Below are 17,458 nucleotides of genomic sequence, written 5' to 3'. Positions count from 1 at the left end.
CTGTACCGTTTTTAACAGGATTTCATGTGATAAACAATGTGACACAATCAGCTTTAAAAGTCTTATTGGATTTTTAAATACGCTAACTGGCATTTAGCATCTTTCTTCCACTCCTCAATTAGCCACCATTTATATGAACAGAAATTTGTTTTAATATTCATAAAAGCAAATGATACATTTAAAAAAAATTACTTTAAAAAACGTCTTTATAAAAAAGGTATATATATATATATATATCTATATATATATAGATATATATATATATAGATATATATAGGAATTAATATAATGCATATTAAAAATTTCTACTAAACTTAATGATTTTATTTGTTTAATTTTTTAACAAACATAAAAGGCATGGATGCAGGGTTGGCTTTTTTCTGTTGGTCGCCGCACAGACCTATGAAAATGAGGCTTTATTCAACACTTCTGAGAAAGCCCCGCCCCCCGAATTGTAGAGGGTAAAATCAGTAGAACTGGAAAAATTTTAATTTCACATGGAAAACTGAGACTCCAAAAAAAACTAAACTAAAAAATAAAATTCGAAAAAACTAATGAAAAAAAAAGGGTAAATAACATATAAATATCATCCAATATCAATTTTTTTCCGAAATAGTTATTTTTTCCCCCCTAAGATTATTGGAACAAATTTCTCTCCATACATGCTGGCCATCCTTTAATTTTCTGCTAATGTGACTCTATGTAGAGGGTCACAGAGATTGTTGGTTACTATGAAACACGTACATCAAATCCTTGCAGCCGCCCCACATTCATCATGTCGTTACACCTTTTTGGCACGATGCACATCAACTCCACTGCTTTCTGTAAGAGGAGGACATAAAAAAAAGGCTTCAATTGTTTCTAAGTCACATGTCAAAGAAAAAGCTTTCTGGAAATCCTCTTACCTCTAAATCTGGACACTCTAGTCCAGCCTTTTTAGAGTGTTTGAGGAAATCCTAAATAAAAGAAACAAAACAGTCCAGGTGAAGGATTTCTTAGAGGGAAGAAAGTAGCAGCTGGGGGTTTGGCGCCCTCTGCTGGTCAGTTAGGACCAACCTTAAGCAGCAGCTGGTATTTCATGATCCTTTGGACGGGTTTGATAAGCAGGTCTGTGATCGGCAGCCTGTGTCCCAGCCTCTGCTTCAAGTCCTACGTTATAGAAAAAAACAAAACAGAGGCCGGTAATGTGATGCGTTGCCCCAAGGCAACAAGGGGCCCCCAAACTATTGCAAACCCCAACTATTGCAAATTTTTTTTTTGCATGTATGATGATTTTTGCATGATTTTAGTAACAAAATATGGCAAAATATAACATATATCTTTTGTGCTATTGAATATATTTGATCATTATCATAAGTAACATAATAAAATTAAATATGTGACTAATTTACGCTTATTTCCAAATATTTACCTTGTTTCAAGGACAAATGATCAAACTTAAAAATTTACTTTTGAAACCATTTTGACCCTTTTTCAGGTATTTTTTAATTTACATCATTAAGCTGGGTATTTACCGTAATGAATTATGCCTGTTTTTGAAAAACAGTTTATTATTTTATTTATCTCTCCATAATATTAAATATTGTTTTCTGTTGCTCTTACAGCACAGATTATTTTTGCTATTTTTTTTTGGGAGCCAAAAACGATAAACATAATGATACTTTCACCGTAAATAGCAAGACCTACGTATGGGATAATGTAAACACCACGTCCAGATGAAATGGGTCTTTTGTAGGTTTATGAATCAGACATTAAAGCAAAGAAAATAAAAATAAAACAAGCCGTGCCAGGAGGGTTTGGAGGCATGGGATCAGAGATTGCATGAATGACTGAAGACTAAATTTGACTTTTGAAAATCCAATACCAAAAACGTCCAGAAGATGGCAGAAGTGCATCTATATCTAGTGTGAATGAGAGATGGTGTTGGGCAAGGAAAGCACAACCCCTTTTTTTTTACTCGCATTCAGGGTCAGTTATTGACGCTGGTACATCAGCTGTTGCCGTAGCTCCTGGCTAACATATAGTGTGTGCGACCGCACGAACAGCAGCTTGATGACCAGGGTCTAATTCATGTCTGCGCAGCACCTTTTTGCAGCTGGATGCGTGAATAAGCTTCCTGGAGCCCAGCGTGCCAGAGTTCATGAACTGCATTGTGCCCACTTCATGCAATTCCGTTTTCTCTATCGTCCTTATCTCTAAGTTTCATTTATTTATCTTTTAACTTTAACACATCCTGCATTAAATGGAGCCATAAACGGCGCAAGGTGACTTTCAGTGTAGAACTACGGTGGGTATCTGGCGACTTGAGCAAGAAACGAGAGGAGGAGGTACACGCTTTCCTAAAACCCGCCCCCTTATTCTTCTGATTGGTTAATACTGTTCGTTTCAGAGCGCTTCTTTGCAACCATTGGCTGACAAACACAAGAGGGATTTCGATCGTCTTTTTTTTAATTTTATTTACTGTCAATTTATTTTCCAGTGATTTTTTTTTTTACCCCTGGGCAATCACTATGAGCTGGAAACCCGGCCTGAGGGCGGAATACTTTAATCCCTGGTGAATGTTTTGATCATGTGACTGTGGATTACAGCGATCCATATAATTGACAATATAGTTACATTTTACTTAGGGCCCTTATGGATGCCCCTTTTAGTTAAATAACCAAAACGTACCTCAAAATAGGTGTCGATGTAATCGGACACGATGTGCTCTGATTTGGGCTTGTTTTGACAGTACATGACGTACATGTTTAACCTGCGTTCCTGCAGAAGAACCCAAAGGGAAAAGTCAAATACAGAATTTTATATGTTTAAATGTAGGAAAAGGGATATTTAAAACAATAAAAAAAAGCAGACCTGTTTGAGAAACAGTGGTCCCAGTCTGTCGGGGTCCTCCAAACATTTCTCCAACTCCCTGAGGAAGAAACTGAGGCACAGGAGGAGGACAGCGTTAGCTGGCTGGTGACTGAGCAGAGGGAAATCTGCTCTCTGTGTTTTGGACATACTCTTTGTGCCAGTCGTAGATCTGATGGATGTTTCCAAACACGACTTTATCCTTCCCCCTCATGTCGTCAGGAACACCCTCCTCCTTCATCCTGCTCATGTAGCCCTTAGAGACGAGACAAAATAAAAAAATTATCACTTTAAGCCTAAAGATGCGGCATAACTAAGAGAAAGCGTCATCTCACTTCAACAACGAGGCTGAGATCTCTGACGTACTCTCGCTCCGTCTCTACCAGCTCCAGCAGAACATAACTAAGACCAAAATAAAAAGGATTCAGATTAGAAGAAAACTAACATGTAATAAATGAGCGTGTTAGATGGCAGCACACTGACTGTCTTTTCTTCAGGATACTGGCTCTGCGTTCATCCATCTCTTCCCCGGGGGAGGAGGACGACAGCAGGGAGTTATCAGAGGGGTTGAAGGAGGGGGAGCTGCTGTCCCCCTGTTCTACAGACAGAGAGCTGGGTCTGTCCTCCAGAGCCTGGATCGGGACAAGGAGATGGACGCAGATGAGGAACCATGTGACGAAGTCCAGCCTTTTTAGTTTTTACTGCAGTTCTGTTCTTTACATTTCAATTAACAGGATCGGTAAAATGAAGACCAGCTTTGCTGTTTAAATTATTTATAAAGAAATCTTTATTAAAATGATGTGTTAACAGCCTTAGCAATAATTAGCTGAATTTATCTGAAAGGTAAAAAGCTGGTTCGCCCTACATAAGAAAATGAATAAAGCATTTTTTTAATTGAATTGAAAAACCACACAGTTTCTGAATTTTATTGATTTTCAGCTTAACCTTTTAAATTTTGTTCATTTTTAATTACAGAAACCTCTATAAGCTTTCTTCTTTCTACTTGTTTCCCACAGTCTCATCCAAAGTCTTTCTATTCAGACGGACAGATAAATATTTAGCTTTTATCTCGACAGTTCCTGGCTTCTTTCTGATGTTCTCTCAGTCCTCTAGATAAGTGGTTCCCAACCTTTTTTTGACTCGTATACCCATTTGGGCATTATGTCTCACTACCAGTTCCCCTTTCAGTCAAAATCACTGATGATTTTCCAAAAGTGAAACGCTATAAAACTGATTAAAAACTATTTTACTTAATCTTATAATATGAGCATGCAATTATTAGGTATTTTATGCTTTCCATCTAAAATACAAAAACAACAATAAATATGTTGCCTGGAAGTTGGTAAGAAATAAAAATAAATACAAAATGAAATCATATTATAAACCTTAAGTAGTTTTACTTTGTCTTTACGAACACTCCTGAGCTGCTTTGATGAGCTCAGATAGCTCAGTGTGACAAACAGCTGATTCCAGGCTGTTCTCTACATCCAGTCTGTTCCTCTGCTTGGGTTGGATGTGTATCAAAGCTGAAGGCGAACTCAAACATATAAGAAAAAAGTAATTTTTGGTTGATAAAAGCTTGTTTAATTTTACATTGGATCCCAGCACTATTTTATATTACAACCTAATAAATAAAATATGTGCGAGTACAATTAGGTTGGGAATCACTGATCTAAAGGATTTAGGTCTGAGACCATCCAGGCAGCCTGATTTAATCTATGATTTCCGTTTTTAATAAAACCTCAGAGTATTTACCAGAGGTCAATTTCTTGTAAGGTTCAGCCCACAGCATCATGAATCCCCTGCTGTACTTAACAGTGGGCATGATGTAATACAGGTGCTGGTCATAAAATTAGAATATCATGAAAAAGTAGATTGATTTCAGTAATTCCATTTAAAAAGTGAAACTTGTATATTATATTCATACATTACATACAAACTCATATATTTCAGATGTTTATTTTGTTTAATTTTGATGATGACAAATGACAACAAATGAAAATCTCAAATTCATCATATCAGAAAATTAGAATATTGTGAAAAGGTTCAAAATTGATGGCCCCTGGTGCCACACTCTAATCAGCTAATTAACTCAAACCACCTGCAAAAGCCTTTAAATGGTCTTTCAGTCTAGTTCTATAGGCTACACAATCATGGGGAAGACTGCTGACTTGACAGTTGTCCAAAAGACGACCATCGACACCTTGCACAAGGAGGGCAAGACACAAAAGGTCATCGCTAAAGAGGCTGGCTGTTCACAGAGCTCAGTGTCCAAGCACATTAATAGAGAGGCGAAGGGAAGGAAAAGATGTGGTCGAAAAAAGTGTACAAGCAAGAGAGATAACCGCACCCTGGAGAGGATTGTGAAACAAAACCCATTCAAAAATGTGGGGGAGATTCACAAAGAGTGGACTGCAGCTGGAGTGAGTGCTTCAAGAACCACCACACACAGACGTATGAAAGACATGGGTTTCTGCTGTCGCATTCCTTGTGTCAAGCCACTCTTGAACCACAGACAGCGTCAGAAGCGTCTTGCCTGGGCTAAAGAGAAACAGGACTGGACTGCTGGTGAGTGGTCCAAAGTCATGTTCTCTGATGAAAGTAAATTTTGCATTTCCTTTGGAAATCAAGGTCCCAGAGTCTGGAGGAAAAGAAGAGAGGCACTTCATCCACGTTGCTTGAAGTCCAGTGTAAAGTTTCCACAGTCAGTGATGGTTTGGGGTGCCATGTCATCTGCTGGTGTTGGTCCATTGTGTTTTCTGAGGTCCAGGGTCAACGCAGCCACATACCAGGAAGTTTTAGAGCACTTCATGCTTCCTGCAGCTGACCAACTTTTTGGAGATGCAGATTTCATTTTCCAACAGGACTTGGCACCTGCACACAGTGCCAAAGCTACCAGTACCTGGTTGAAGGACCATGGTATCCCTGTTCTTAATTGGCCAGCAAACTCTCCTGACCTTAACCCCATAGAAAATCTATGGGGTATTGTGAAGAAGAAGATGCAATACACCAGACCCAACAATTCAGAAGAGCTAAAAGCCACTATTAGAGCAACCTGGGCTATCATAACACCTGAGCAGTGCCACAGACTGATCGACTCCATGCCACGCCGCATTGCTGCAGTAATACAGGCCAAAGGAGGCCCAACTAAATACTGAGTGCTGTACATGCTCATACTTTTCATGTTCATACTTTTCAGTTGGCCAACATTTCGATAAATCCTTTGTTTTTATTGGTCTTCAGTAATATTCTAATTTTCTGATATGATGAATTTGAGATTTTCATTTGTTGTCATTTGTAATCATCAAAATTAAACAAAATAAACATCTGAAATATATGAGTTTGTATGTAATGTATGAATATAATATACAAGTTTCACTTTTTAAATGGAATTACTGAAATCAATCTACTTTTTCATGATATTCTAATTTTATGACCAGCACCTGTATTCTTTTTTGTTTCTGCATTTTTTATTTTATTTTTTTCCTACTTGCTTTGATTCTGTTTTATATTCCTATATTTTAATCAAATAAAGCACTTTGCATTGTCTTTGTACTGAATTGTGCTATACAAATAAATTTGCCTTGCCTTTGCCTTGATGCGCTTTCACTCATCCTGCTTTAAACTGAGCCTACATGAAAGTCTGCTGTCTATAATCTCAGTCTTATTAAAGTTAATCTAACACAACATGTTAGTAGTTAGCATAGAAAAGTCTGATTTCTAACATGACTCTCAAACTATTATCAGACGTGTCAATAGCTTCAAATGAAATGGAAGTTAAGAATAAATGTCCCCAGTATTTGCTACATCTCTGTTAGCAGAAGGATACATTTTGCTCCTGAACTGGTCTTTGCACTTTGACACTTCTTTTACACTTAATTTAACATCAGAAACAGTTGTTTCTGAAAGCTAATTAATTTAACCTACTCCATAAGAGTTTCTTTCTCACAGAGAATAAAATGATGTTTACATAAATTATTTCTTTAGAAAAGACGCTAATAACAAATGGAGGCTGCAGTCTGTGTTTGCATCCTACCATCTTGCTTTTGACCAACTCCTCGATGGCGCTAACCAGCTCTGCAGCACTGGGCGTCTCCGAACTGGATGGACGGACAGACAGACGGGATGACGTCTGGCCAACAATGGAGAAAGCAGAACCGACATTAACACTGATCTGGTTACCGTCAAAAAAACTTCAACAAAACCATAACTGCAGTTAAAAAGGGAATGACTTCTCTAGAATGGTTAAGGGTCATGCTGTCACGTTCAGCTTTGAATGATCTGAATGCATAATAGTTGTCTTCTGTGAATGTTTGTTTCTTTTTTACAGGTTTAGTCATTCTCTGAAAAGGTTCCTCCATTGGTGAGACGTCAGTATTCTAAGAGTTACAGTTAAATTTAATAAAAATAAAAGAAAACTTACAAGAAATGCTGAAAACTATAAATGGAGAGGGGAAAACATGAGGTGGAAGGAAAAAGAAATATGAAAAGAACAAAAATTAATTTAAATATCATTCAAGATAAGAATGTGAGGAAAAAGTGCAATCTGAATGCAAAAAGTTTCTGATGATTTCCTGTTATGGAGGAGAGAATTGCATCAGGGAGAATGGAGGACATTCATGGATGTATTTGTGCACATATAGTTGAGGAGACTCTCACCCTTGGTGTGCTGTGCGCCCTTCTGGCCTCGCCAGCATTTACAGATGCCAATTACTTGCATGGGTAATGAGGTAAACGCACAGAAGGTAAAAAGGGGATGAGGACGAGCGGGAAGGGGTGGGGGGGTGCTGAGACTGGTCAGAGAGGATGGGGTCTGGGGAAGGGGGGTTTCACTTTTCCATTTCAGCGTCTTATTCAGATTGTTATGGAGGAGCTGCCTGCTCTGCTGACAGGGAACCTGCCGTCTCGTCCTACGGCCGATTAAACATGCAGAAATATGCTGCATTCAAGTGCAAGTCGAGCATGCTGAAGGCATGGTGAAGCTGGCAGAAATAAGGCGGTGCATCCCTCAACTGACGGAAACAAAAGCTCCACGCTGCCCTCCACTCGGAGCTACATGTGTCCTCTTTATTTACAACACATTCTAACCTGCTCGTCTGCACGCAGGCGGCTCGGTTACATCTAAAAAAAAAACACGAGCCTGTTTCAAAGGACGAGAAATTACACAAGAATTTCAGGAATGTTATGAGTTTTAAAAAATACAAAAAAAGTGAAATCAGCAAGTTTAAAAAAGAAATAGGCTTTAAGTTGTTTTCCCTAAAAAAAAAAGAAAAGAAAAGAAAGAAAAAGGCTTCAGAAAGGACATGTTTTATAGCCGAAGGGTGGGAAAGAAAAAAGTAGGAAACAAAGAAACAAGCTGAGGGAGGAGACAGAAGGGGAAAGAGCAAAGGCTATCAGATGGAGAGATATGGAAACTGAGACAAAGCAAAGACAGGACATAAATCAAGGTAATGCTACAGCGTGGCAAACAGCAAACAATACAACCAGAAAACAAAACAAAAGAGAAACAGAAATTAGTGTCAGGAGAGAATCTGCTTTAGTCTTTTCTGCTTTAAACCAAATAGCAGGAAATAAGGAAAACAGCAAATGTGTCAGAAAAGGTCATTTAAAGGAAGATAAACGTACTTAATTGTCTTCAGTGAAATTATTTTACAGGAATAAAACAAATGTGTTGAAAAAGAACAAAAATATATTCTAAATTATAAACCCTAATTGTTCCTGCTGATGGGTTTTCTTACTTTGATATCTTATATAAACCTGCTTTTGATGCACGTTCTATGTGATAGACCAACTCAATCCAGTTACCAACACCTTTACTCAGCAGCATCATGTTCAGGCTAACGGCTAACCGCAGACACAGATGGAGCTCTGTCTGCATTCAGTATGGGTCACCAGAGCTGCCATTAAACCGTGGCCATAAGTTTAGATGATCGACTCGGAGCAAAATTCCCCGACATAAAAAAGGAAATCTGTTTTATTTCCCCTCTTTTTTTTCTTTGTCTTTTATTATTCAGAGGTCACTGATAACTACAAGTAAAAGTGCCTGCAAATCTTCAGCCTTATATTTAGGTTTATAATGCTACAATACTACTATACTATAATTTCTGCTGCAATTATATGAGATAGGAATAACTTGTTGGAAAGAAATGAATAAATTGAATCAAAAGCTTTTTGTCGATTCTAATAAAAGCCAAATTTAACACAAATATTATTTATTTTAGACAGACTACAGGGTTTTAATGACAGAAACCTGAGGGCTAAAGCAGGGATGCAACCACTTCTTTAAACTTTGAACAGAAAATGATGAATCAAAGCATCATGGTAGCTTAACAATAAAGTGTTTTTCTGCTAATTATTGCAGGAAGCCTTGAAAAGGTCTGTGAGCTATGAGCCTAAACGCCAAAGAGAGTCTAATATTCCTGAGGCCTGATTAAAAAAACTCTCAGTGGGTAACTCTGGATTATTCCTTTATGCAGAATTGATCTGTAAGTTTTTAGTTTTCTTTATTTTTGCCCTTTTTTATGTGTGTCTAGGTCGAACACCTCCAGGCAAGCCGAAGAGTTTCTTCTACAACAACTAGAACCTGAAATGTTCTGGTGATAAAATCCTGAATTTGGGAGATAAATTGTGTTTATTCTGTGCAAATGTGCAGGTTTGCTGTTTGAGAAAACCACTAAATGCCTTCACTCCTTCATCCACTGAAGGTATTTATGCTACCTGAAAGAGACTGAGAGCAAATCGACTGTTAATGTCTGAAAATGTGGACTTAGTAACTCTGATCAAATTGATTCCTTTTATAGATAACTGATCTAAGCAGCTATAATCAGTTATTCATTGCCAAACCAACCTAATGTTGCACAGCAGACGTGAGCTCAGACTTCTAAAAGGAAGGACTTAGATCATCAGTTGAATGAAACACAATCCCCTGCTTTCAGCTCCATCATGTTCTGCCTGCAAGGACTCATTTCTTATTGAGTAATAAAGCTTCCTTCTATGATTTGTTCATCGATTCAATCCTGCAATTGTTGCACTTCGCAGCACTAGACTGGAGGAGGGGTTCATTTGAAACAGGACAACATAAACATCATCTTGCCGTTTTTGTTTATTAAATTCAAGAAATAAAGGGATCTGAGGGGGAAAAAATTTTTTAGAGAGTAAAATAAATATATTGTGGAGTAAAAAATGTTCATAATGATGGCAAAAAGTGATCTTATGAGAGACGGGAGAAAAAGTTTGGAGAAAATATTTTGTCATGTAATAAATAAAAGATAAACTGACATTTGGAGAATGATGTCCAAGGAAAAAAACTCTCTCAAAAGTATATTTTTACTCTCAAATATTGTTTTTTGCAATCAGTGAAAACATTTTGTCTCGGATTTCTCTCGTTTTTTTTTCTTTTCTCTCTTGAAGTCTTTGCTCCGGATTCAGGATTTTTCATGTGCTCCTATTGGCCAAGTCTCATTAGACTGAGAGCTGAGTGGTGATGTTAAGTGTGTTAAGCCTTTTCTTTTCAGGGCTTTCAGCACAAAAATGCACCTTGCACCTGCGTGCAACCATTTTTTTCAATCGTTGCACGCAGCTACTGATCACACTGTACAACTAATCGCAGGGTTTAGTCTTACAGTGTGAGCTCACAGCTCACAATTTATGTTGGGCCCGACGCTCTCATCCGATCCACCTGCTCACACTGTACGACTAAAAACCACGTCAATCAGCTCCGCAGTGAGATGGAGCTGCTCTGTAGATCTCTATCCAGAAGCCAAACAAATAGAAGGGGAATATTAAGCACTATAGTGAAACGAGCTGCCTTGGCGATTTATGCATTTTTGTGTTGAAAGCCCTGAAAAGAAAAGGTGACAACCTATTTGGAAAAAAGACATGGCTGAGCAAACGTGGATACTACGGTCTGTCAGAACTGCATTTCCCTCATTGCATACCTGCCATGCTGCTGTGTTTACATCAAGAAAAAGAAGAATCCTTCTTTGAACGATTTGCCCACTACGGTCGGGAGAAAATCAGACATGTTTGATTTTCTCCCAACCTCACAATTCCTAGTCGAGAGGTTGTCGTGAGAGGCTGATCGCCGCTTGTAACCCCCTGTACACTACATGACTCACGACACACGATTAGGCTGAAAGTTGGACCAATCAAAAGAGTCTCGCACGACTGGAAAATCGCCCCGAAAATCACACAGTGTGCGCCGGGCTTTAGAGATGAGCAGCCCCTCGCCTGGAATGTGGACGAGAGCTTATTGCTGCGCTGATGGGCGGGATAAAAGTCTGCTGTGAAGCTGGACAGAGGGCTGTCTGCAACTGTGTCATGCAACATACTGGTGGAAAAAACACATTAAACCCTTAGAAACACAATACGACCGTAAGCACTCATCCACATTCCAGGCAAGCCGTTTATTTCGAACTTTCACCTAATGTTGGGGCGAATCAATCTGGGCAAACAACAGTTATAATGATGGAGGTGGAAACACCTCTGCAGCTAATATTACTACTCAGCTGACAATTCTGTTGACACGGCCAATGTGAACACAGGCCAACCTATGTTTTCACATTGAGAGAAAAATCCTGAATCGAGAGCAAAGACTTCTGATTTGAGAGAGAGAAGAATGCATTTTTGAGAGGGAAATCTATTTTTGAGAGAAAATGTTTTCACTCTGAAAAAATCCAGAGTTAAAATGTAGCAGCTTAATGAAAATTACATCAAGGAGTTTGAACTGCACAGCAACCCAATTTCTAATTAAGTATTTATCATAATTATCCATTTATTATCTATTTAATTAACAGACATATAACGGCCATAACAGCAAAATCCTGACACCAGGTGGCTGAATACAAATAAAGGACAACTTCTAGAACTGTGCATCATTTTTCCTCTACTTTACTTTTATACCCAACTTTATTATTGGGACAATTTATCGAATAAAAGCTCAAGAAAATGTAAAACACTAAGTATTTCAGTAAACCAGACTGTTTAGTTGGTCTGCGCTAAAAACCAAAAAGACGCCTTAAAAATTTTACAAAACACATAAATACCAACTTTTTCTTTTCTTTTACAGAGATGGCAAACAACCTTCTCAGTTCTCAGTAAAATGAAAGTAATGTTCAGCAGATCAGCTGTGCTCCATGGCCTCCATGATGCTGCCTGTTCCTACAAAGTTCACCTAAAAATAACACGTGAGGCTCAGAGGAGAGCTGGATTCAACTTAGTGCTGTCAATCGATTACATTTTTTTAATCGCGATTAATCGCATCAATGCCTGAGTTAACTCGCGAATAATCGCATTTTAATCGCAAATTTTTTTTCTGATTGAAAATCATTTAAATACTCTCGATGACATACAAAAAATACATACAGGCTAGGTTTGTGCCAATGTTCTTTTTTTTAAATGAAAACAGGTCACAGACACTGATTTATGCCATAGAAACATATGGCAAGAAGATGGCATGTAGCAAAAAATAACAAATATGTAGCCAAAAAAAAGGCCCTGAAAACAGGCTGATGTAAAAGACAGTCTTTACAGTTAATACAGTCTTTTGAACAAAGACAAGCATTTTACCCTACTGCTATAAAATGTAGTACAGTTAACATTAGATGTTAATTAACCAAGATAATAATGAACAATTTTCAATCAATACATCAAAATCAATAGACCGACATCACTAGATGGAGGTAGTCTATGCTCTAGAAAGTTACTTTTCAGCCTCTTAACAAAAATGAGAACACACACACACCCACCCACCCACACACAGACACACACACACACGATACCGACCTGTGGCGTACACAGAAAGCAAGAGTGCCGTAGCAGATTCCATTTCACCTCAGTAATCTGTTTTCTCAGCGTATTTCAGGTTGCTACTAGTTACCAGACACTCAACTTGTTTGTTGGTGGTGGGGCTTAAAGAAAAGGAACTAGCGTCACCCAGTGTATGAGCGTCTTTTTTCCTTGAGGAGCTCCGCTCTTGAAGCCTATGAGAAATGCATACACTGGGGGAAAATAGCCCCGCCTTCTCGCAGGCTGCAGCGGGATGTACTTGGAAAATTGTACCATAAAACCACATAGCGTTAATCTCACGTTAAAAAAATTATCGCCGTTAAAATGGCCTCGCGTTAACGCGATAATAACGCGATAATTTTGACAGCACTAATTCAACTCATTGAGGAAAAGGTAGCAGGCCTGGGAGTTTTCTTTTATACATGTATGTAATGTTATGAATGTTTTATGTGTATTTTATATTATATATATAAATATATAATATATATATAAATTATTTTTGAAATGCAAAAATGTACGTGGTACGAATATATTTATATTTGGGAGCTGTTTGGTGCGTAAACTCTGCAGCAGCTGAATGATCAGAGGAAATAAGTAGCTGATAACATTTCCTAAATGCAGCACTTTCCCACCTTCCTCCTTAGGATTATCTGGACGATAACCTTCATCCTCACCTTGTCGTCCTGCGAGTCCGGCTGCAGCAGGCTGTGTTGCTGAATGGCCATAGGTGGAGGAAGAGGAACGGAGTCGGCACCCTCCTCTCCTTCCTCCTCTCCGCAGCTCTGCATGCCTGAAGAACTGGACTTGGACAACGTGCCACTGGACAGGCCCTCGTTACGAACCCTCTGTAAACACAGGAACAGTGAAGAACTTCCCTCGCTGCCGCGTTACGTAACTGTACTGTCCAGAACAGAGCATGCATGAATCCACCCACCTCCTCCAGAGTTTCATCCTGAGGCGTAGCAGCGCTGTCATCAGAGTCCTTCTGTGAGCCCATCGTTATCTCTGCACTCTTCCTCACCTCGCGGTTCTTCTTGGCCTTGTGGGGGATTTTCTTCACATGGCCGTCCGCCTTGCCGCTGCTGAGGCGGCGCACGGGGCTGGTTAGCCACTTGCGTAGTGTGTTCCCTTGGAGGTAGAGTTGGACCACAGATTAAATGTTAATCTGCCATGATACATGCTATGAAGGTGATGCTAACCCGCTAGAGGTGCTACCTGGTCGTTTGGGTCCAGGTGAGCTGTGGGAGCCGATGCCATGACCCGGCTGGAGTGTGGCAGAGGATCCTGGCATGATGGAGTCATTGCTGCACACTGACAAGGTGTCTGTGGAAGACAGATTAGATTTTAAGCAATGCGCTTTTAAAAACCACCACCCTGACACAAACTCTTCCGTGTTTTATTGGGATTTTATAGCAAATATTTAAGTATTCGAGAAATTCAATAGTTTTGAGTTTGTATTCAGCACCCTCAGGCCTCCTTTTACTACAGTTACAGCAGCAGACCTTTTGCTGACTGGTTTCTACCAGCTTTGTTTATCAACAGGCTGCATTTTCTGCCTCGTCTAAACCGATCAGCTGGAGCTCACGATTTATTTAACGAGGTAACTTTGTTTAAACCGGGGTGGACATTTATTGTATTGTTTATTATTGTAAATTTTTATATCGTCTAAACATTTAATCCAAATTAGTGACGATATAAAAACTAAAAAGAAAAGAGAAAAAAGGGTAAATTGTTGATTTTCTTTTTCTTTTCTTTTTTTGTCTTTCATTTGTTTCCATCTAGGTATTGGCAAATTTAAACAATATGATTAATTCAGTTAATACAGGAAGTAATAACTGAATACTTAAAGAAGCCTATTTAAAATTTGTCGTTTAAATAGTTGCAATAATATTGTTTATGATTGTTGGGCTCTGATCGCTGGGGCAAGAAGTCACAGCTACATGATCAGCTAAATACGACTTCAAAGAATTAATGAGTGTTTTTTTTGTTATCATAAAATAACGATATATATATATATATATATATAAATATATATATATACATCTTCTGCCTCCATTTATGTTTACTACAGTAACACATGTTGATGTTTATTGAAGACCTCTGCCCTAGATCGTAAAATATTTTTCAGCCTCTAACAGATTTACTTTGCATATTATATCCCAGCAGATAGCCTCCTTATCCTTTTGCTAATGAGACTACCAAAGCATGATGCTGCCACTACAATGAGACCTGATGTCAGCAACTCTACCATGGGCAGGGTCGTTCAGTTAGGGACCAACAATGAGTGACTTTCTAAATATGGAAAATAAAAATAAATCACGATTTTCTGCATTTAAACATTCATAATAAATATTACGTTGCATTAAAAGTGGATGAAAACAAGGCAGGATCATATATCCATTATTAGTTTTGCATCAGTTTGTCACATGACCCAAATGTTACTGGAGGAAAAAAACAGTTTGAAGAGAGAAATTGTTGAAAAATAGAAAATGGATTCAAAATTTTCCAAAAAAAAAAGTGTCTCATCTTTCTAGTTTAAAATAATCTTTCCACATTCAGTTTGTATCAGTGAGTCAAAAGACAAGAAAGTATGTATTTTAATTTATCAAGTGTGCTTGGTTTTAATATTTATTGTCTGTTATTGCCAGATAGAAATCTGAGCATTTTTAATGATTATATCTGGGCAACAGAAGGTGATTAGTAAATCTCTGGAGCGGTATCACACTAAAGGAGGAAAAACCAACATATTTCTATGAACAGATTTGACTGGATCTTTGGATCTCTGCAGCTCCTCCAGAGCCACTATAGGCATCGATACCTGTAGTTTAATTAATGATCAAATTTCACAAATTGCAATTAAAAAAGTAAATCTGCAAAATGGAAACACTGTAATTTAAAAAAAAAAATTATTTTCTAATTTTTCCAAAATTAGTAGAATATAAACATAGTTTTGAGCACATTTGTAATTTGAACGCAGCTTTAAAAAATCCCAATCAAAAACAGTGAACCTTGTAGTTGTGAGTCCAAAATGTTTGCAGGAGTGGTGCAGGTTGTGTTAGAGGCGTAGTGATACCTTTGTGGATGAAGATGCCCTCCATCTCCATTGAGGACCTAGAATGGGCGATGCAGAGCATAGCACAGGGGACCAGGCCCTCCTGGGCAGGAGAGCGATCTGTTGTCCTCACCAGGCACCAGTCGGGTTTGTCGTGACAGCGCTCCAGAACCTCAACGGTTTGACCCCGTCTCAACGTCAGCTCGTTGCTGTTGCTGGCCATGAATTCGTGTATCACAACAGTGAGCTCACAGCCACCGGAGAGCTGAGGAGGATACAACAGCAGTAGAGTTTAATTTTCCACAACCTACAAACACTTATTCTAAGCCATAAACATTGGAGGATGGGTTTCTGTCTGTGCAGTGGAGAGTTCCCACCTTATCACTGTCCAGTGTGTTCTGAGAGGTGCGAGATGCCAGAGAGATGGTGTCTGGTTGGCTGCTGCCTTCGCCCTGACTGTCCAAGTCCTCACCATCCCTAAGAAAGAACCAAACAGAATTATTTAACTCAGCTTTTATTCTCAGAACCAGAACCCTGTTTGGCTATTAAACATGTTTCATTCCTAATAGGGTCCAGTTTACCTTCGTCCTTTGGGATGCTTAGCTGTGGTGGCTTTGGGGATGTGAATAGGCTCCTTAAGCGCTGCCCTCAGATAGATGGTGTGTTCCTGGATTACTTCCCTGATGTGTTTGATCCAGTCCTGTTTGTTCTCAATGTTTGATGCCTGTGGCAAAACAGCAAAGGGAAACATTGAGAGAGTTCCGACTTAAAAAACCCAAAACAAAGATCTTCATTTGTTAATCAAACTTCACTGCTTCACACAAGTCTTAACCACTTCCTATTCTACTTCCATTTTTTTTTCCTCAAAAGAAAAACAGACATTGGCAAAAGCTCCATTTTTTTTTACTGTCAATCATTTCACTATATAAAACTGGGTATTTACTAATAAAATGTCATTACTTTTAATTGAGCGACATGTTTAGCTGTTGTATCTATCTTGCTTAACTTCCCTGAATAATGAAACCCTATATATATATATATATATGGATTGATACATTGATAACTTTTTAAGTGAAGCAGAAAATGATTTGCCAAATAGTTTCTTCTGCCTGGATTTGTTATTTTATAATGAATTAATTTGCTTTAATTATTTTATAATATTCTTTAAATTAGCAGAATTTCCTCATGACCTTATATTTCTGTTTATCTTTATTAAATCATTTTAAATAGTAAACAAGATGTTAGGATTAGTAAATCACAGAGATGGGTAGTAATGACTTACATTTACTTTATTAACTTTAACTGAAAAAACAAGAAATAAAACAAATTTCTGGTTACTCTGCCAACAAAAGTAACTTAAACTATTCGATCAAAGGAATAAACAGTACAGATTTTGTAGCTAGAATTTATTTATCATTCCCGGACCTATTTACGTTAACTACTGTAAGGATTAGTTTTAAAAGTTTATGTTAAACATTGCATTGGGAAAAAAAGTTTCTTTGGCTCACATTTATTATTTTGTCATCATGTAACATACCATTATTTTATATTGTTTTACACTTTGGAACGGCTAAACTTGCACATAACTCAGTCTGATTACATCATGTTAAGCATTAAATCATATGTTATGAGCCAACAATTAATCAGTGCCTTTTAACTCTTATGTGATTTCTTGGATGACGTAGTTATGTTTTATATAAAGCCAATTCACAAAACTAGGGATGCACGATATTGGGATTTTGGCCGATATCCGATATGACGATATTTTAA

At 38.1% G+C, this 17,458-nt stretch overlaps 1 protein-coding gene across 6 annotated transcripts in view; it reads right to left on the bottom strand.

Annotated features, from left to right (window-relative positions):
* The window catches only part of LOC119792947 (triple functional domain protein), a 124,629-nt gene that overhangs the window by 7,971 nt on the left and 99,200 nt on the right, over positions 1–17,458 (bottom strand). For all 6 annotated transcript variants that reach the window (XM_038299806.1, XM_038299809.1, XM_038299807.1 and 3 more), the window contains 15 exons: positions 16,270–16,412; positions 16,066–16,165; positions 15,710–15,953; positions 13,852–13,959; positions 13,571–13,764; positions 13,311–13,481; positions 6,887–6,982; positions 3,334–3,482; positions 3,186–3,252; positions 3,003–3,106; positions 2,854–2,923; positions 2,671–2,760; positions 1,057–1,149; positions 906–956; positions 745–822 (listed from right to left, as the gene is read on the bottom strand). In XM_038299806.1, the coding sequence (XP_038155734.1) occupies positions 745–822; positions 906–956; positions 1,057–1,149; positions 2,671–2,760; positions 2,854–2,923; positions 3,003–3,106; positions 3,186–3,252; positions 3,334–3,482; positions 6,887–6,982; positions 13,311–13,481; positions 13,571–13,764; positions 13,852–13,959; positions 15,710–15,953; positions 16,066–16,165; positions 16,270–16,412 (1,758 nt within the window). The remainder of the gene's footprint in view (positions 1–744; positions 823–905; positions 957–1,056; positions 1,150–2,670; positions 2,761–2,853; positions 2,924–3,002; positions 3,107–3,185; positions 3,253–3,333; positions 3,483–6,886; positions 6,983–13,310; positions 13,482–13,570; positions 13,765–13,851; positions 13,960–15,709; positions 15,954–16,065; positions 16,166–16,269; positions 16,413–17,458) is intronic.

This window comes from Cyprinodon tularosa, unplaced genomic scaffold (genome assembly GCF_016077235.1).
Source record: "Cyprinodon tularosa strain WSP-4 unplaced genomic scaffold, ASM1607723v1 ctg435, whole genome shotgun sequence".
NCBI lineage: Eukaryota > Metazoa > Chordata > Actinopteri > Cyprinodontiformes > Cyprinodontidae > Cyprinodon > Cyprinodon tularosa.
This window is presented reverse-complemented; position numbering and strand designations above follow the sequence as displayed.